This window comes from Mesoplodon bidens (genome assembly GCF_964165515.1).
Source record: "Mesoplodon bidens genome assembly, chromosome: 10".
Classification (NCBI taxonomy): domain Eukaryota; kingdom Metazoa; phylum Chordata; class Mammalia; order Artiodactyla; family Ziphiidae; genus Mesoplodon; species Mesoplodon bidens.
In genome coordinates this window covers 43,553,389-43,574,543 of record NC_138172.1, presented here as the reverse complement: position 1 = coordinate 43,574,543, position 21,155 = coordinate 43,553,389, and the positions used below count along the sequence as shown (strand labels likewise).

The 21,155-nt window shown below is 45.9% G+C and overlaps 1 protein-coding gene across 1 annotated transcript in view; it reads left to right on the top strand.

Moving 5' to 3' along the window:
* The window catches only part of SCN10A (sodium voltage-gated channel alpha subunit 10), a gene marked incomplete at both ends in the record, with an annotated part of 89,219 nt that overhangs the window by 31,297 nt on the left and 36,767 nt on the right, over window positions 1-21,155 (top strand). The window contains 6 exons of the mRNA XM_081247357.1: window positions 5,324-5,465; window positions 5,610-5,807; window positions 6,494-6,664; window positions 12,932-13,040; window positions 15,386-15,624; window positions 18,262-18,435. Of these exons, the coding sequence (XP_081103483.1) occupies window positions 5,324-5,465; window positions 5,610-5,807; window positions 6,494-6,664; window positions 12,932-13,040; window positions 15,386-15,624; window positions 18,262-18,435 (1,033 nt within the window). The remainder of the gene's footprint in view (window positions 1-5,323; window positions 5,466-5,609; window positions 5,808-6,493; window positions 6,665-12,931; window positions 13,041-15,385; window positions 15,625-18,261; window positions 18,436-21,155) is intronic.

Sequence of the window (21,155 nt, the reverse complement as noted above, 5' to 3'; positions counted from 1 at the left end):
TCTACATATTGTGGGCCAAACAAAATATTTCAGCAATGCAAATTCAGCTAGCAATCTGCCAGGTTGTGAGCTCTGATGCATATACATAAAGATGCTATGCTGTGAAGTACCAGTGCTGTCCTAGAGGCTCCCTGGGCTGGGGAAACACAGTGAGGTGATGGTGTGAGACAGGGAGGATGTCAGGGAAGGTTTTCTAGAGGTGGTGACTGAGGTGAGATTGAAGGGTAAACAGGATGTCTCCAGGCTGGATGAACAAGAGATGGTTTGGATGGAGCCTTTATTTTTTTAATTTTTTAAAATTAATTAATTTATTTGTTTATTTTTGGCTGTGTTGGGTCTTCGCTTCTGTGCGCAGGCTTTCTCTGGCTGAGGGGAGCGGGGGCCACTCTTCATCGTGGCGCGCGGGCCTCTCATTGTTGTGGCTTCTCTTGTTGTGGAGTGCAGGCTCTAGACGCGCAGGCTCAGTAGTTGTGGTTCACGGGCTTAGTTGCTCCGCAGCATGTGGGATCTTCCCAGACCAGGGCTCGAACCCGCGTCCCCTGCATTGGCAGGCAGATTCTTAACCACTGTGCCAACAGAATGTGAGACAAAGCAAAGGGGTAGAGGGCCCCTTAGGTCTGCCTGCTGCTTTGGCCACAGGAACAGGTGTGAGCAGAAAGAGATCAGGCAACAGATCAGAAAGACTCATCCCTCCCATCTCCATGGCGAGGGGGTCTGGAAACCCGAGCCCACACAACCCCCTCCCTGGGTGGCTAACAGCCCTATATTGCACAAGTGGAGTTGGCTGGGAACTTTATGGAGTTCTGCCTTCATCAGCTCCCCAGGGAAACAATCTCAGCTAGAGCTGAGGGGTGGGACTAACAGGAGAATTTGAGCAACACAGGCCCCTTGGCCTGTTTCTTCACGAATGCACTTGGCATTTGGTTCTTGAGTTCAGGAAGAGGGTTGTTCTGATGTCAGTTTTCATTTGCCTTTGACTTAAATTGAAACCGAGGACCCATCAGTGTCCTCCTCCTGTCTGGATAATGGCATTTCTCATGAGGATGGTTCCACAGTAGCCCATGCACTGACTGTGGTAAAGCTGTGGGGTCCACCCATGGAGCCCCCCTCCAACTCTGAGAGAGACCAGCTATCCTGCTGCATAGGTCCTGACCAGGCGGGGAAGGAGTGGATAGGGCTGGGTTGTTAAGTAGAGGCCACCTTAGATGATGGGCAGAGTGAGCCCTGACAGGCACGCTGTGAGCACCGAACCTGGGTTCTGTGCTGAGCTGCAGAGAAGCCAGAGCCTTGAGCAAAAGCCCACACTGACCAGTAACACTGCAGGGAGAAAGTCCAGGGTCTCAAGTGGAGAACAAGTACCAGGAAATACTTGATGATTTTCAGCATTCTTTCACATACATTATTCTAGTCCATCTTTTTGGTAGCTTCAGATTAAAAACACCAAGAAATTTATTTCTGCTTTTTACATACAATATTTGCTATACTGAAGGCATCGTGCAAGAGCCTTTACACCGTGGTCTCATTTAATACTCTGAGCAGTTAGCTGTTGATGTGTAGCAGCTATAGAGGTGTTCTATGGCAGACATAGAAATAGGCTGCCCATAGTGTTAACTAGCAAACCTACAGGTAATGGGTTAACTAGCTCCTTGGGAGAGCAGAACCAAGAGACTGTCTTTATGTGTGGGTCTACAGAGTCCGGAAACTCGCAAATCTCCAACCAAGGTTGGAGACAGAATTGGGATTTAGTTATAATCAAGTTGTCGGGCCCTAATCAATTCTGTGGGTTCCTGGATGTGTGTTTGTATGGATGTCTGGAATAAGAAGACCCCCCAGGGCTGGTGTTGGTGGAGGAATCCTGAAGTAGAATCCCGAACTACAAAAAAGGCGTTACTGTCTCCTCAACCAGGCCATCTCACTGGGGTGCAGGGGAGCACTCACATGCCTCAAGCTTAGAGATGCTTCGCGATACCAACATACCCTCTTATTGTGAGAGAGAGGGCAGTGCAGCCCTCGCCATCCCAGTGCTCACCAGGCAGTCATCTTCAATTTGGCCTTCCTTCATAGGTCAGTCTTCATAAACTACTGGACAGTTATATTTCTCCTTTTAAATAAATCCATTGGCATCTGTGTGCTTTTAGACAGCTGACTTCTTCTCTCTGAACCCCAGCTTCCACATCTGCTTTTTTTTTTTACATCTTTATTGGAGTATAATTGCTTTACAATGGTGTGTTAGTTTCTGCTTTATAACAAAGTGAATCAGTTATACATATACATATGTTCCCATATCTCTTCCCTCTTGCATCTCCCTCCCTCCCACCCTCCCTATCCCACCCCTCTAGGTGGTCATAAAGCACCGAGCTGATCTCCCTGTGCTATGCGGCTGCTTCCCACTAGCTATCTATTTTACGTTTGGTAGTGTATATATGTCCATGCCACTCTCTCACTTTGTCACAGCTTACCCTTCCCTCTCCCCATATCCTCAAGTCCATTCTCTAGTAGGTCTGTGTCTTTATTCCCGTCTTACCCCTAGGTTCTTCATGACATTTTTTTCCCTTAGATTCCATATTTATGTGTTAGCATACGGTATTTTTCTTTCTCTTTCTGACTTACTTCACTCTGTATGACAGACTCTAGGTCTATCCACCTCATTACAAATAGCTCAGTTTCGTTTCTTTTTATGGCTGAGTAATATTCCATTGTATATATGTGCCACATCTTCTTTATCCATTCATCTGATGATGGACACTTAGGTTGCTTACATGTCCTGGCTATTGTAAATAGAGCTGCAATGAACATTTTGGTACATGCCTCTTTTTGAATTATGGTTTTCTCAGGGTATATGCCCAGTAGTGGGATTGCTGGGTCATATTGTAGTTCTGTTTGTAGTTTTTTAAGGAACCTCCATACTGTTCTCTATAGTGGCTGTACCAATTCACATTCCCACCAGCAGTGCAAGAGTGTTCCCTTTTCTCCACACCTTCTCCAGCATTTATTGTTTCTAGATTTTTTGATGATGGCCATTCTGACCGGTGTGAGATGATATCTCATTGTAGTTTTGATTTGCATTTCTCTAATGATTAATGATGTTGAGCATTCTTTCATGTGTTTGTTGGCAATCTGTATATGTTCTTTGGAGAAATGTCTATTTAGGTCTTCTGCCCATTTTTGGATTGGGTTGTTTGTTTTTTTGTTATTGAGCTGCATGAGCTGCTTGTAAATTTTGGAGATTAATCCTTTGTCAGTTGCTTCATTTGCAAATATTTTCTCCCATTCTGAGGGTTGTCTTTTTGTCTTGTTTATGGTTTCCTTTGCTGTGCAAAAGCTTTGAAGTTTCATTAGGTCCCATTTGTTTATTTTTGTTTTCATTTCCATTTCTCTAGGAGGTGTGTCCAAAAGGATCTTGCTGTGATTTATGTCATAGAGTGTTCTGCCTATGTTTTCCTCTAAGAGTTTGATAGTGTCTGGCCTTACATTTAGGTCTTTAATCCATTTTGAGCTTATTTTTGTGTATGGTGTTAGGGAGTGTTCTAATCTCATACTTTTACATGTCCCTGTCCAGTTTTCTCAGCACCACTTATTGAAGAGGCTGTCCTTTTTCCACTGTACATTCCTGCCTCCTTTATCAAAGATAAGGTGACCATATGTGCATGGGTTTATCTCTGGGCTTTCTATCCTGTTCCATTGATCTATATTTCTGTTTTTGTGCCAGTACCACACATCTGTTTTTAAAATAAAGGATTATTGAGATGATTAAATCATAGCATTTGTAAAGCACTTAGGAGAGAGAGAGGCACACAGTACATGCTCAGTTATTGGAAAGTGGTGGTTTTTTTTTTTTTTTTTTTCGTGGTACGCGGGCCTCTCACTGTTGTGGCCTCTCCCCTTGTGGAGCACAGGCTCCAGATGCGCAGGCTCAGCGGCCATGGCTCACAGGCCTAGCTGCTCCATGGCATGTGAGATCCTCCCGGACCGCGGCACGAACCTGTGTCCCCTGCATCGGCAGGCGGACTCTCAACCACTGTGCCACCAGGGAAGCCCAGAAAGTGGTGTTTTGATTGGTCAGTGAACTTGGCTGATTGTGAGTCCTCCTTTGAAAGACAGCTCTGCAGGTGATGCCAACTGGCTCAGGTTTTACTGACTCTGCCTCCCCTGGTGTCAATTTGCAAAGAGCTCACCATCTTATGGGGTCATGTCTGGGCAGCCAGCTAGCCTTCTCCAGGCCATTTCCCTTTGCATGAAACTCTGACGTGAAGGTATTATGTTACCAGGGTGGGGTGGGGCGGGGAGGGGTGGGTACCTCTTCTAGGGCCTGAGATGAGCTCTTGTCTAACGCTCAAAAATGAATTGTAGGGACTTCCCTGGTGGCACAGTGGTTAAGAATCCACCTGCCAATGCAGGAGACACAGGTTCAACCCCTGGTCTGGGAAGATCCCAGATGCTACGGGGCAATTAATCCCGTGTGCCACCACTACTGAGCCTGCGCTCTAGAGCCCGTGAGCCACAACTGCTGAGCCCACGTATCACAACTACTGAAGCCCGCACGCCTAGAGCCCATGCTCCACAACAAGAGAAGCCACCACACCTCAATGAAGAGTAGCCCCTGTTCGCCACTAGAGAAAAGCCCGTGTGCAGCGACGAAGACCCAACGCAGCCAAAAAAAAAAAAAAAAAAGTCTGAGGAAATGTGCATATTGACAAAATAAAACACTTTTTTGTAAATGAGTGCCTGAGCAGACAGCAGCAGGGTAGGGAACCCAGGAGAACTGTTCTGCCTCATGGCTCACGGTCTCAGGATTTATGGAGGTGGGGTTAGCTTTCTGGGTTGTCTTGGCCAATCATTTTGCTTGTGCCCATATTTGGTCTGACTCAGGGCCCTTCCTGGCTGCACACACATCTCTCAGTCAAGACAGTTTCCATCACGAGGGTTTCTGGGAGGTTTGCAGGACTATTATGGGTTGGCGCCTCCTCCGTCCTTTTTTCCCCTCCCAAATTCTTCTGGTTGGTTTTGGCGGCAGCTTGTTGGTTCTGTGTTCCTTATTGAGACCTCTTGTTGTGAGACAACTCATGTAAGCGGTTCTAACCTGGCCAGGACGGGTGGTTTCAGTCAGTAATTCCCTAACATTATCGTCCCCATTTAATGGGCAAGAGAAACAGAGACCTAAAGAGTCTGAATATCCAAGGTCACTCAGCAAATAAGAGGTAGGCTAGGCCTTGAACTCCAGTCTTTGACTTCAAACCCCCAGATCTTCCCACAGCCCTGGACTGTCTTGCCCCCAGTAAGTGGGAGGCTGTGCAATTGACAACCTTCTCTGTTCTTGCTGCAGCCACTGCCCTGAAGGTTATTTCTGCCTTAAAACATCTGACAACCCAGATTTTAACTATACCAGCTTTGACTCTTTTGCTTGGGCTTTCCTCTCACTGTTCCGCCTCATGACACAGGATTCCTGGGAACGCCTCTACCAGCAGGTATTGATCTGCATGTCCCTATACAGACTTGGTTGGAGGCTGGGGCATTGGCTGCATGGCTACATTCTTCCTGGAGGACCCTGACCATGTCAGGGGCCCAAGTTCTCTAGCTACAAGTCTCTCTTCTTTCTTTTGAATCTGCAGACCCTGAGGGCTTCTGGGAAAATCTATATGTTTTTTTTCGTGCTTGTTATCTTCCTGGGGTCTTTCTACCTGGTCAATTTGATCTTGGCTGTGGTCACCATGGCATATGAGGAGCAGAACCAGGCAACCATTGATGAAATTGAAGCCAAGGAGAAGAAGTTCCAGGAGGCCCTTCAGATGCTCCGGATGAAGCAGGAGGTCAGTGAGGGGTGGATCTTTGTGAAATCTGTTGCAGGTTGTACATCGTTGGGCAGATATCTGGAGTAGCCTCTTAGAGTAAGACTGTCATTTTAGGGAACCATAGGAAGATTCATCTTATCTCAGGGACCATCTTAGGTTAGATTTTCTCAAGAAAAATGAATGAAGAGCCTGTGCAAGTGATTCACTGAGGGGTGCTCTTAGGAGGAGACTGAAGGAAACAGGATGGGACAGGGGAAGAATTAAACAAGGAAGTGGCCTCAGCTAGATACTACCTTTGGCCTGATCGCATGGGGAGCTCCAGGGCATGACTTGTTCCACAGGGTTATCCTTACCTGGAGGCAAGAACGCCGGCCCTTTGTACCTCCAGCCAAACGTATAGTCAAAGAAAGTTTTCTGCAAATCCTGCAGCTGTAACCCATTAGTAACTAACATTCAAGCAGCTTGAGATGAGGGTACTGACCTGGTAAAAGATCTGGACAGGGCATCAACAGAGTTTACTACAGGGTGTGAATGAGGGAGGTGACCCAGAGGTGACTCCTCCTGCCATGTCTTAATCCAACCACCACCCAGGTCCTAATCCTGATCTCCTCTGGTTTAGATGCCATCACCTCTGTGACACCCCATGTCTGGGGGACACATATTTATGCTAAGCTCATCCAGATACTGCTGTTCTCTCCTTTCAGGTGCTGGCAGCCCTGGGGGTTGACACAGCCTCTCTCCACTCCCACAATGGATCCCCTTTGGCCTCCAAAAATGCCAGTGTGAGAAGGCACAGAATGAAGCCAAGGGTGTCAGAGGGCTCCACAGATGACAACAAGTCACCCCAGACTGAGTCTTACAACGAGCACAGAATGGTAAGGAGCTCAGGTTTGTGCCTTAAAGGTGACCCACCTTTCCAGCTGCCATGGACGATATGCAGAGAGATATCTGGAGGCACAGAGACTAGGAGGAGGTTTTGATAATCCAGACCCTGCCTGCCACGCCCCCCAACCAATGGTAGCCTAAACTAGGACAGGGGCATTATGGATGGGGAAAAGGGTGGATTATAAAGACTTTTATGGGGACTCGAGGGAATAAACAAGATTGGGACTGTGGAATGTTGAAAAAGAAGGGAGAAGTCCAAAATGCCTCCCAGGTTTCCAGATTGGGCAGTTAGGTAGGTGGTGATTCTAAGGCAGTAGCACTGGAGAAGAACCCTGGATTGTTTGTGACCTTGAACATGCTGACCTTGAGGTGTCTGTGGACCTGTGGACATCAAGGGTCAGCTTCCTTCTGACACTCTGATCTGCAGTTCTGGAGCAGGAGTGGGGTCCTTGTTCGTGATGCTGAAATCATTTACAAGCTTCTTTCTGACCTCATGCCTCAGCCCCTGCAGCTCAAATTCTCCCCTACTGTTGGCACAGGAGATCCCAGCACCTGTCTCTGTGATAACAATCCAGTCTGGGAATAACTTCAGTACCTCACTTCAGACCCTGTAGCAATTCTCCCCACCATCATCACCCACTACCTCCTACTCCAAGATTCCCTGTACTCACCAAGTTTCCTCCCACCAGCTCCTTCTCCCTTGAAAGTCCTATGTACCCCAAATATACCCTTTCCACAGGCCTGAGAGATAATAACCCCTTTGTGGTAGAGTAGATCCCACAATAACAGTATGGGAAAGGGGATCAACATGGCTATTTTTCAAGGCTGCTGACGCTCACTTCCCTCCTGATCTCTTTTCCTTGTGCTCCTCTGAAGGATGTTCTACTTTTTGGAATAGGATCTCTACAACCCCCAGACTTCCATGTGCATGGACATACACAGGCACACTCCCATGCACACTGACCTCTGTGACACGGACACTTCAGCATTTATCAGAGTCTGTGCCCTTCCCTTCCTTGCTCTGCCTCTTTTGAGCAGCACCTGATATGGACAGGGCACAGTTCAGAAGCTGTTTCAAAGGGGATTTGACTAGGGCTCTGACAACCATGGAACAGGATGAATCACAGCTTCCATGGACATGTCAGTGACACTCTGAATTGGGCTTTAATTTCTTCTATTCAGTCAGCCTCACACAGATTAGCACTTGGATGCCCAATAGTTGTCTGGTGTGTGTCTGTGTGCTTGTGTCTCCAGCTAGGTTTACCTTCAAAAGGAAAAAGAGGAACCATGTTTTGTTAATTCAACAACACTAGGTGCTTGTTATAAAGAGTTGACTAAAACACAGTCCATTTCCCAAGGACTTCCATTTGGGTGGAGGAGGAAGATATAAAAATAACTGTGTATTGAGTGCTTTATTAGGGACACATAGATGGTGTTTGGGGAATAGAAGAGGAAACATCTACTCTTATGAGGGTGAGGGTGTATCAGGAAAGGCTTCATGGAGGAGGGGATAATTTAAGTGAATAGTAAATAGTGAGTAGGGGGGTCCTCCAGTAATTGAGGACTGGGAGGGTTTGGGGAGGAATATTTTCCAGGCAGAAAGGAGGTCATGTTTATGCAAAGACAGGGAGGCATTGTTTGGGTACTTCCTTAATACTAACTGATTGACTGGAGTCCATTCAATAAGACATCCTCTTCCTTCTTTCCCGGGTGTGTTATTGTAGTAAATAGACTATAGGAAGTTTTAATAAAAAGCCATTTTCTGACCAGCAGTAATGAGAGAGAGGTTGGGGGTAGCACTTAGGAGAGAGACACAACAGGGGTTTCAGGGAACACACAGGAAACCAGTTGGCTTGCTTGGAGGATGCATTTTAAGGCACATCCGATACTTAGATTCAGAGCTCATTGTCCACCATTTGTCAAGTAGGTTAATTGTGAAATATTAGTTGGTGGCCAAGGAGGCACTGCTTGTCAAATACGGGACCAAAATTTTCTTCTTAGTTTCTTGGTTTGCTTAGTGCCCAAGTGCATATAACTCAGTTGTCCCATCTTTAATAAGGATATGCCAATTCTGTTCCTTTGCTTCAAAACTAGGAAGGATTCGTGGATTTTTATGAGTTCAATGTCCTTGGACATATATTCTAGGCAAAAAACGCTGTGTTTTTTGTTTTTTTAATTAATTAATTAATTAATTAATTTTTGGCTGTGTTGGGTCTTCGTTGCTGCGTACGGGCTTTCTCTAGTTGCAGTGAGCAGGGGCTACTCTTCATTGCGGTGCACGGGTTTCTCTTGTTGCGGAGCACAGGCTCTAGGCGCGCGGGCTTCAGTAGTTGTGGCTCGCAGGCTCCAGAGTGCAGGCTCAGTAGTTGTGGTGCACGGGCTTAGTTGCCCCGTGGCATCTGGGATCTTCCTGGACCAGGGATGGAACCCATGTCCCCTGCATTGGCAGGCAGATTCTTAACCACTGTGCCACCAGGGAAGTCCCTAGTGCTGTGGGGGACTTTAATACTGAATTACAGTGATTGCTGTTGAACAGGACTGGGCTCCAAATGATCAAGAAAGCAAATTTCACTTCTGTGGGAGAGGGGGATAGGTCAGGAGAGCTTTAATTGACAAAGTGTCCCAACTTCAGTAATTTAGCAAATAAAAGGAATTAAGGAAGGGGGAAAAATTCAGCATTATGATCAGAGTTTGAGAGGAAGTCAGTATTTAGATTTTAGAAACACTTTCTATGAGCTGAGGACAGAATTGATAACTTGTCTGGTCAAGATCGTGGTCGTGGGAACTAGCCAACCCAGCACACTAACTCTCCAGGGGTTCTGGGCCTCTGAATTAGCTCCTTTCCTCTGGCAACTGTACACCACACAGTTCCCTTGGAGGAAGATTTTGATGGGAAATGTTTATTGATTTGGAGGAATGGCACTATTCTTCCAGGAAATTAGGCTGCAACTCTCCCTTCAATCTCCCCATTGTTGACTGTTCAACGTTTGCCTCGAGGGATCCTAGAAGCTCATTATATTACAAAGCTCTTATCTCCTCCTTTGCAAAACAAACTCTCACACGCATATAGGCTGGATCTAATGAATTGTCGAACCTAATTTTCAGAAAATAAGAGCACTCATTTGTTCAACAACCCTTTACTAAGCTTGTTCCTGTACTGGTGTACATAACTGTCTACTGAAGTCACAACTCTGCATTGAAGCAGGGAACTTAAAATACCTTTGTCCAGCACCATGGCCAAAGGCTGGCAAACAACTGACCCATCTGGGTGACAAGGTTGTCCTCTGACACATCCTTGGCCATGATGACCTATTTGCTGATCTTGAACACCTTGCAATCTCTTTTTGATCTTGGACCTTTCCCAGGCTGTGTCAAGAATATTCTTTTCCTCTCTTTTCTCCCCATGTACACCTAGAATACCCCATAGGTCTGTGTCTTTAGTTTTCCATGGGAAGGTCACGAGGCTGAGGGCAGGGAGGTGGGAGTGGGGGTGGGTGGGGGGGAAGTGTGGGTTCCAGATTTGCCTGGCTAGCCATAGCAGTGTGTTCCATTTCCAGGCCCCTGGCCGAGACATCTCATTCCCTGATGGGGTCACAGATGATGGAGTCTTTCCTGGAGACTGTGAAAGCCATCGGGGCTCTCTGCTGCTGGGTAGGGATGCAAGCCAGCAAGGCCCCCTCCCTAGGAGTCCACTGCCTCAAACTCCCAACCCTGGCTTAGGGCGTGGAGAAGAGGGACCCCCCACATTGCCCACTGGTGAGCTTGCCCCTGGAGCCATCGAAGTCTCGGTGAGTTTGTGAATGCTCCAGACTCTTTGGGGCTGCTCTCCGGCTAGAGGCCTCAGGCCAAGAAGCCCTGAGTGTCACCCATGGAAGGATCCTTTAGACATCACTCTGCCCAGCACCTCCCATCTATCCCCATTTTACAGACAAGGCAGGTGAGACCCAGAGGGAGAGATTGGATTTAACTGAGATCAAACAGGTTTTCTGGTTTACTCTGCAGGATGGTGATACAGACTATTTTCCAACTGATATCATTTTTTTCCACCAGAGTTTCTCTGTCCCTACTCACTATCACTGCTTCAGAAATAGGCCTGTTTGCTTCCTGGACGAGCGTGAAAAAAAATTAAAGGTTCTTCTCTTCTTGCCTGTGACTCTGTGAAAACTACCTTGGGCTTGACAATTAAGACTCAGAGAAATCCTGGGAGGGGCCCCGGACAGATCTTAGCAGAAGCAAAGTATCCCTGACTTTAGTTGGAGAAGCAATAACTTGCCAAAATGCACAAATTAGGCAACAGTGACTAACTGGCCAGCACTCTTAATAGAATAATCACAGAGTGTAATGGCAAATCAGGGACTCCTCATTGGATTGGAGCTGTGATTTAATTTAAGCTCTCCCTCCAGCTTCAGTAATGATGCTTCTAGTGTTTTTTCATTTTGTTTTTTGTTGTTGTTGTTTTTCGCCCTCTGGCTAGCCCAGGACACACAGTGGTTTACAAACCGACTTGTGAGCTGACCATTATATGGCTCTAGTGACTTGGATAAGTCTTACAGTGTTACCTTAGCTCCATCTCTGACTGGATGCATGGGGTTCAGGGTCCCAGCAAGAAACAGATGAACCACTGCAGTGGGCAAGTGGAGAGGGTTTATGGAAGTATTTACAGAGATGTGCGCTGGGCTCAGGAACTAAGAAGGGGCAGTGAGGCACAGTGGGAAGCTGTAATAAGCCTAGGCTGAAGGGGTGAGGGGAAGGACCAGAGCCCAGCAAGCCCTGCCCCTTTATGTGAGAGGCAGCCTGATGGAAGGTGGCCCAGCCACAGCCCAGCAGGGAAGAAGCCAGCTGGCAGATAGCCAGCTCCTCTCTCCTCCCAGCCTCTGATCTCCTGTCTGTGCCTCCCACTGGCCAAACCTGACCAGAACCAGAGAGGGAAGGTGATGCAGTTTGCTCAGGTCACTCTCCGTGGGTACAGAGCAGGGCAGAGATGGTAGAGGGTAGGTCTCCAAGACCTACCAAGAGAATCACCAACCCAAAGTCCTCAAGTCAAAGCCAGGCTTCAGGGTCCTCTTGGAGGTACTTTAACTCTCTAGAAAATGCCTCATTCAGGAAACCGTGTTATTATTCTGTGGATTACCACTTTCCTGGATATTCCAGCCTTGATTCATTTTAGTGAAATTATCTGGCTAGTGCAAGATTAACTCTTTAATCCCTTCCATGTCACATGGACCTGAACATCAGTCACAGCTGTGCCACTTACCAAGTGAGTCACCTTTAGCAAGTCCCTTAAATTCTTCAAGCCTCCATGTCTCCCCTTATAAAGACCTTATAAAAAGGTTTCTAAATGGCTGAAGGGTTAAATGGAATCACAAAGTGCCTTCATTTATGTACACATCTGATCAATAACAGCAGTAGATGCTAGAACCTTTTGTTGAGTCCTCATGGTTGAGAAATTTCTAAACTTTCTTTATATGTGCTATATACATATGAGCTTCACCTACAGCAAATGCTCAATAAATGCTTGTTGAATTTGAATTCTGAATGGTTAGTTCAGTGCTGAGACAGCTACAATGGGCCTGGGACTCCCCACATCCAGGGTAAGTGTGTTGACTAGAGTTAGGGCCCTGGCACAGAACCCAGACAGAACTTCCAATAAAGGCCCAGAGAGAGAAGAGTCAAAAGGATTGTGTCAGAAACTAAGAATTGAACAATCAAGACACACAAATATTCCCTCAGAAAGAGAGACCATGTGGAATTGAAACTGGGTCATATGTTGGGAAGAGAAATGGGCCTCTTAGGAGGGAGGTCAAGGAAGCCTATCGTGGAGTAGGAATTCTCTGTAAATGTCATATGTGCAGCCCGGCAGAAGTCCAATAATGACTGCCCGGCCTGATGCCCCTGCAACTCCCACTACCCTTTGGTAGAAACCTCAGAGACCTTTGAGGCAGCCCCCTCCCCACCCTGGTGCCCAGGAACCTGTCTTAGGGAAGGACTCTGCAAAGCCTCAGGTGAGGCCAGGGCATCTGTTAGCTATGAACTCAGGCTCTGGTTGCACCCCAGCCCCGTGTCACGCTGTTACTCACATCTGAGCTCTTACCCCAAGTTCATGGAGTAGCCCCTTTACTCCAAGCGTGACTGCAGAGGACCGTAGCTTCACTGGGCAGCTTGCAACCACCCGAGACAGGCCAATAAGAGGCTGAGTGATCTGTTTTTGCCACTGAAGACTTTAGGGGAATGTCTTGACACTGTTTGTGTCCCAGCAGGCATCTGATGCAGGACAGAAGACTTACTTGACAGCAGAATACTTGAACGAACCTTTCCGATCCCAAAGGGCAATGAGTGTTGTCAGTATCATGACCTCTGTCCTCGAGGGTAAGTATTGCTCATTGGAACTTCCACTCACTGTGCCATGAGGAGTCCCCATATGAGCAGAAGATGGGATGCCCCAAACCTGTGTCGAAGAGCACCCATCTCTGTGTCCTGGGATACTCCTCATTTTTATGCCCTTGTCCCCATTACCCTTTATCAGTGTGGTTTTTAAAATGTAGATAAATTTTCAAAAACAATAGATCCAGTGAATGAAATGCTCTAGTTCATTTCTTGTTCAAATTAACATCTGCTTCATATGTATTCACAAAACTAGATTTTAAAAAGTGATCCAGCAGGCACAGAGAATTTCAAGCTACCACTCAGGTATGCAAGAAATTTAACAGTCTTTAATTTTCAAACATGGAAAAATTGTTCCCATGTGTTTCATGGCAGTGATTTTTATGGTTATAACTTAATTTTTATTTATTTATTTATTTTTGCGGTACGCGAACCTCTTACTGCCGCGGCCTCTCCCGTTGCAGAGCACAGGCTCCGGATGCGCAGGCCCAGCGGCCATGGCTCACGGGCCCAGCCGCTCCACGGCATGTGGGATCCTCCCGGACCGGGGCACGAACCCGTGTCCCCTGCATCGGCAGGCGGACTCTCAACCACTGCGCCACTAGGGAAGCCCCTATAACTTAATTTCTGTCTCAAGCTCATGCTGAACATTAGAAGGCAATTTAAGTAAATTAATCCTTCAGTTTAACTAAATCCTTGTCAATTCAGGGTTCCATCAATCAGGTGGGAATCCACTCAGCCTCCCCAGGGATGGATCTAAATTCTAACTGCTTACACCAAGCCACAGGGTGGAGGAAGAGAATGTCCATCTGGCACTCAAGTACCAAAGAGCATGGCTATATCCTTCTCACCCTGAGTATAAGACCTGTCTCCTTATCCAGCCTTTCTTTTGCCTCAGGGCATGGAAAACGTGGCCTTAGTCATATCCAGTTTTTCATCTCCTCTGGTCAAATTTTAAATGTCCTGAGCTGGAGGATGGGGAAAGGAGTTTGGATGTTGGTGTGTCCCTGAGAAGGGGCCCTGTGTACTCTCCTCCCAGCCCTGGGCTGAATTCTAACTGCAGGGGAGGGCATGGTGGACAACAGACAACAACAACAACAAAATGTTTGAGGGATTTGAAAACAGATCCAATCTGTACCTTACTTTCTAGGTGAAGCCGGAGGTGGCAAATCTTAGACAGAGACCCTCATGCCTAGCATGACAGAGAAACCGTAGGGTAGAATGGGCCGGTAACGTACCTGGGTAGAGAAGAACTGAGGCAGCCTCAAAGGGTGCCCTGTGGCCCCAGCATGACAGGAGAGTATCTGGATGATCACCTTGTTCCCACTGAAGGCTGCAGAAGGAGAAGAGTGAGAGGCAAAGAGGGAACAGCCATCTCCATGGCTCTCCCACCAGCGACAACCAGATGGGAACATTGATGACTCAAGTGAAATACACTTGGCAATGACTTAGGACCAGCTCAACCCTCCACCAACCTTCAGCTCCCCAGAACTCAGACACAACTTCAGATAACGAAGTAGTAGCAGACATTGAATTAACCAAAACAAAGTCCCCTGGTTGGAGACTTGAAGTATAAATTGAATTCAGTTACAGGAGAAAAAACCCCATAAGCTACATTTCTTGCATAACTGAGTTTGTGTTTTGAGAAATGTGTACCGATTCTAGTAACAACAGTATTGTTGTTATTTTTGCTCATGGATAACTATTTAATAATTACTCATCAGCAGAGAGTGAGGATTAGAGAGGTGGAGGAGGAGGGAGAGGTTGGAGGAGAGGGAAGGTAGAGAGAAATGCTGGTCTGGAAGATGGAAGGAATGAAATGGAGAAACACGGCAGGATTTCTGGGCAGTGACAAGCTGGGACCAGTCAGCGTGGTTGTGGATTTTTTCCAACCAGGTTCAGTTGGTTGGGCGCAGGTACAGAGTTATATCCATGTTGGGTTTATTCAGAATTGGGGTTTTGCCAGGCAAGTACAATGGAGGGGGGAGAGGGCAAGGGAACTGAGGTGTCTGCAAGGGAGTATAAAGGGGGTGGACATGAAATGTAAGCTGGGTAAGTTGAGAAGCAAAGACATGACCTGGATGGTTAAAAAGTGTACGGATGGATGGTTAAAAAGTGTATGGTCCATGATTTGGAGGACTGAATGGAGACAGAGGTTGGGTTGCACTTGCTAGACTACAGGGGCTCAAAAAGGAGGAAAAGGGTGAGTGCTGAAGTGGAGATGAGAGGTGGTAGTTATAAGTAACGACAAGGTCTAGAGGCTGGCCATGGGGTGGGGGTCTGAGTCCATGCCCGGCTGACAGCTGTCATTGACCACACCTGTGATGCAGAACTCGAGGAGTCTAAACAGAGGTGCCCACCCTGCTTGACCAGCTTGGCTCAGAAGTATCTGATCTGGGATTGCTGCCCCACATGGGTGAAGCTTAAGACCCTTCTCTTCGCGATTGTGACGGACCCCTTTGCAGAGCTCACAATCACCCTGTGCATTGTGGTGAACACCATCTTCATGGCCATGGAGCACTACGGCATGAGTCCCGCTTTCGAAGCCATGCTTCAGATTGGCAACATTGTGAGTGCCCTGGCAGCCACTGCCTGTGCTGCCAGAGCTGTGGGGCTCTGGGTGGGGTAGCAGCATGCCCTCATTCACTGGAGTGTTGATCTTGCTGGCTGAGAGCAGTGTGGGAGATGGGTAGACACTGAGTGCAGGAAGTCAAGTCTGGAGGACCACGCTGAGCTGCTGGGAATTGCTTTGGGATGAATGAGCACAGGGAAGTGGACAGAGAGAGCCCTGACCTAGGGGCAGCTAGCCTCCCCTTTGCAGAACTTAGGACAGCCACCTGAATTCTCAGCATTGCAGCTGCCACTACCTCGAAATGATGATAAATGCCACTTTCCCATCTAAAGACAAACTATGGACTTGCAAATTTCCTTCCAATTTTATTGCTTTTGTGACTTCAAAACACAGTGTCTGTGGTTTTTCAATGCTGTCATTTAAGTGCAGAAGAGTGGGGGAGGGAGGGGAAGATAATGAGAGAGAGGGAACCTGGGATCATGCTTGCTGTTGTCACAAAAGTGTCAGGGAGTCAGAACTTTTTAAAAAATCTGGTTCAGACAGGACTTTCCTTTAAATTTTCCTCCATAGCTTTGTAGTATAATTTTCTTTGAACAAGACAAAGTCCATACTGGATTTCCCTACATGCTGAGTAAAATATCAGACTCAGAGGAGAACTGTGCTCAGCCTGTGCCCCACAGGAACAGTAATGATAGCCAACTTTATTTGATCACCTACTCAAGACCAGACATGGCCTCAGATGCTTCTCATGGGTTATCTCATGTTATTGTCACAAAACCCCGATATGGTAGGTACTATTATTATGCCCTTTCATGGATGGAAAAATGGAGGCACAGGAGGTTAACTAATTTGCCCAGGGTCCTAGAGGTGAGTAAGAGACAACATCAAGATTTGAACCCAGGCCAACTGGTTCTGAAGCTCACACCTCTCAACTCCTGGGTGCTAAACCCCATCACAGGACCTGCTAGTGTGTGTGTGTATGTCTATGTGTGTGCGTGTGTGCACACATGCACTCAAGAAAAGCAGAAGCTGCGAAGGTCAGGGTCCTGCCTCCATGTCCACACCACTGTCCACTCCACTGCAGGTGGCTTACTACTTCCACCAGGACCATACAGCTCTTCTAACTCCTTGTAGGCTGCAGACTTAGGTGGAAGGAGGGGTCCCAGAGGAAATGTGACTGCTCTTCTCTAGAAATCTGCCCCTTTCCCAGAATCCAGGGATGTGAAAATGATGCCAGTAGGTTCTGGGATACTGTGGAGCCAGCGTGCCTTACGTTTCAGCAGCACCTAGGCTAAGAAGACACATTCTATGGAAAGTTGATATGAAAAGGGGAAATGGAAAGAGAAGGGAGAGCTTATTGCCAAGAAGTCATCATAGACCCCAAAGGGTCAGATGGAAGAGACCTCTGAGCCCGCACCTTGTTTTACAGTTGGAGAAGTTGAGGCAAGAAAGACCAAAGGCCTTTACCACTGTGACAGAGCCCAGTGACATTTTTTAAAAAGAAAGAAAGGCAGGCACTGTGTGGTGCTTATGATGAGTCAGGTGCTTTATAAGTGTTTTCTCAGCGTCGCAACGCGCTATGAGGTAATCACCACCCTCGCAGCACAAAAGAGAGCCTTAAGACTCAGAGAGGTTCAGTATCCTGCCCAAGGTAGCACAGGTGGGGATGGTGGAGCCAGAGGTGACCCAGGTCTCTCTAGGGCACAGGACCTCACTGCCCCACCCCCACACCACGCTGACTAGCCTACAAAGGGCACTCAGTAGATGCTCTTTGCATCTCACAGTTGCCGTCTTGTGGCATCAGTCAAGTCCCTTAAACTCTCAGCCACTTCCTTCTCTGTAAAAGGGATGTAACTACCTCTGTTTCCCAGGCTGGAGAGAAGCTCTGATGAGAACAAATGAGAGAAAAACACCTGACTCTGGTCTTTGGTTTCTTCCTTACCTGTCACCCTTCCCTGCTGGTTGTTGTGTGACCCAAGCCTGGCCCTGACCTCTCTCAATGTCAGAATTCTATACTGTTTAAGACCATTAAAGATACTCAGAGCTGAAAGAATCTTAGAGACAATGTATTATTATTGTTCTTACTAATAGCTATTATTGATTAATGAAGTACTGTCTGCCAGGACCTTTGCTAAGAATTGCGTATGCATTATCTCACTTTAAAGCCCATTATACAGATGAGGAAATTGAGGTAGAGAGGATGTACTCCTTGTCCAAGCTTATACAAGCTAGGAATGGCTGAGGTGACATTTTTCTCTGGGTCTGTGTTGCCCCACGATCCCTGCTTTTAAACTACTGAACCAGATTGACTTCTCATTTACATAATTATATAATATTTATTATCCTAATGATTATTCACTTACTCCATGTCCAACACCATTCAAACGGAAACACTGAAGCATGGAAACACTAATGTGTATTCCCTGAGCCCTGGTCCAGAGATTTCTCTCTGCTGCCACACTGAGTGTTCCCATCCCCAATCCGTCAGGAGCCTGCAGATAATATAGAAACGGAATAAAAACGAGGTAAAGGGATTTGCCACTTTATAAACATGACATTTTCCCCCTGCTCTATTTGTCATTGTCCCCTGACCCCACAGACCCTGCTGAGATGGATCCCTGTTTCTGTCCACAGGTCCTTACTGTGTTTTTTACTGCTGAAATGGTCTTCAAAATCATAGCGTTCGATCCATACTATTACTTCCAGAAGAAGTGGAACATCTTTGACTGCATCATCGTCACAGTGAGCCTGATAGAGCTGGGTGCAGTCAGGAAGGGGAGCCTGACGGTGCTGCGGACCTTCCGCCTGGTAATGTGCTCTCTTGGCAACTTGGGGAACCTCCACGTGGACATCGAAGGAGGCTCCCCGCTGGAAATGGACTCTGTCCTTTGGGGACCCCACCAGCCAGCCTCCTCTTCCTCTTCGTTCCCTGTGGGAGGAGGCAGGGCATGGGTCCTGGGAGCCAGAGACGTGGTGCTTTGCACTTACGCAAAGTGGGGGTGTGCCCTTTCCTCTCTGGGCCTGGGTGCCCTCATCTGTACTAAGAGACTTCCTAGCACCCTCTTGTTCTCTTACCAAATAACAGTAAATGATAATCATAGCAACTACTCGTTCTTGAGTTCTGACAATGCATGAAGCACAGAGCTAAACCCTTGACGTAACACATCTCATTTTATGCTTACAGCACCCTGAGAGAGTTGCTTTTACTATCCCCACAGATAGATGAGGGAAACTGAGACAGAGTGGTTAAATGATGGCCCAAAGTCTCCCCGCTGCTGAGTGAGCCTCAGACCTGCATTTCAAAGCCAGGCTGCCTGACTCCAGAGTCCCAGCTCTGATCATCCTCTGATTCCCTTGGTCCCCATATCATAGCCCCAATGTCTCACCCACCTCAAAAACTGCCTCCTACTAGCCTCCCGTCCTGGCTCTTCTCCCAACTCAGCTCCAGGACACCTTCTGCAGGATGGGTTCCCTTATTCTTAACAAAAGAGATGTCCCCCTGATGTCTGTGTCTGTAAGGCAAGTCACCCACCTTGTTTTATTTCTTCAAGAATATCGTGGCCCCTGTACTTCATTTTAGAATCAATTTGCCAAGTTACATACCCACATACACACAAAATTGTTGGGTTTGGGTTTTTTTTTTCTATTAGGACTGCAGTAATTTATAGATCAGTTTGGGAAGAAATATAACCTTTATGTTATGTAGTCTTCTGATCCACAAAAATGGCACACAATCTGTTTATTTCAGTCTTTGAATAGTTTTATAATTTCTCCATAAGGGACTTCCTGCATATCTTTTGCTAGATTTATTCCTAGATATTCCCTAGTTCATTACGCTATTTCAAATGAAACCTCTTTTTAAATGTTCTTTTGTGGGGTTTGGGTTTTTTTTTTTTTTTTTGCTAGCACTTTGCTATTTAATATTTTTGGATCCACATAGCTCTGTTATTAATTCTCATGATTTATCTATGCAATCTTTTAAATTTGTTAACAGAATCATATCATATGCAAATGATGAGTTTTGTTTCTTCTTTTCTAATCCTTATACCATTTGGTTCTTTTTATTGCATTTCTGTGCTGGTTAGGACATCCAGTACACTGTAGAAAAGATGTGTTAATAGCACACATTTTTCCTGTTTTCCTGATCTCAAAGAAAATGCTTTCAGTGTTTCAGCAAGTCTGATATATGTGGCAGGTTTTTTAAGAAGATTTTTTAAAAAACTCCTTTATCAGTTTAGGAAGTTCTCTTTTGTTAAGAATATTAATCATGAATGGATGTTTAATTTTATCAGACAGTTGTTCTGCATGATTAAGATAATCACATGATTTTCTCTAATCTGTTAAAGCGGTGAATTATACTAATTGATTTTCTAATGTTAAATAAACTTTGCATTCCTGGGATAAACCCAACTTGACCATGATACACTTTTTATACATTGGAAGATTCAGTTTGATAATAATTTAAAAAAATTTTTGCCTCCATATTGATCAGTAATATTTGACCTGTAATTTTCCTTACTTGCACTGTCCTTGCTAGGTTTTAGTATCTAGGCATCAAGGTTATGCTAATCTCCATAAAAAGAAGTGAGGAATATTCCTCTTCTTCTACACCCAATCTTTGGGTAAGATTGGAATTATTGTTTCTTGTAAGTTTGGTAGAATTCACTAATTAAGCCATCTGTAAGTCAAGATTTTTCATTACTGATTTAATTTTCTTAACGGCTGTGAAACTACTCAGATTCTCAAATTGGTTTTGGTAAGCTATATTTTTCTAAAAAGATTTCCTTCTTATCTAAATTTTTAATTTTATTGACATTAAGTTGTATATGCTATGCTGTTACATTTTAATGCTCAATATCACATGTACTTATGTTATCCTTTTCTTTCTTTAAAAATAGTGATTTGTGCTTTCTTTTATCTATTTTTATTAGTCTCGCCAAAGATCATCAATTTAATGTCTTTTCAAAGAACCATCTATTAGCTTGTTGATCCTCTCTACTTCATTGATGTTTTCTATTTCAATTAATCCTGCATCTTATCTTTTTTTTTCTTTTTTTTTTTTTTTTGCGGTACGTGGGCCTCTCACTGCTGTGGCCTCTCCCGTTGCAGAGCACAGGCTCCGGACGTGCAGGCTCAGCGGCCATGGCTCACAGGCCCAGCCGCTCCGCGGCATGTGGGATCTTCCCGGACCGGGGCACGAACCCGCGTCCCCTGCATTGGCAGGCGGACTCCCAACCACTGCGCCACCAGGGAAGCCCCCCTGCATCTTATCTTAATTGCAGCTTCCATTCCACATATTTTATTCTTTACTAACTTCTTAGGATGGAATTTTCAGCCTATTTCCTTTTCCAATATATTCATTGAAGACTTCAATTTCCTTCTAAGAACTGCTTTAATATGTAGAATTTTCCTTAATTAATTTATTTATTTTTAAAATAAATAAATAAATAAATAAGTCTATTTATTTATTTACTTATTTTTGGCTGAATTGGGTCTTTGTTGCTATGCGCAGGCTTCCTCTAGTTGCG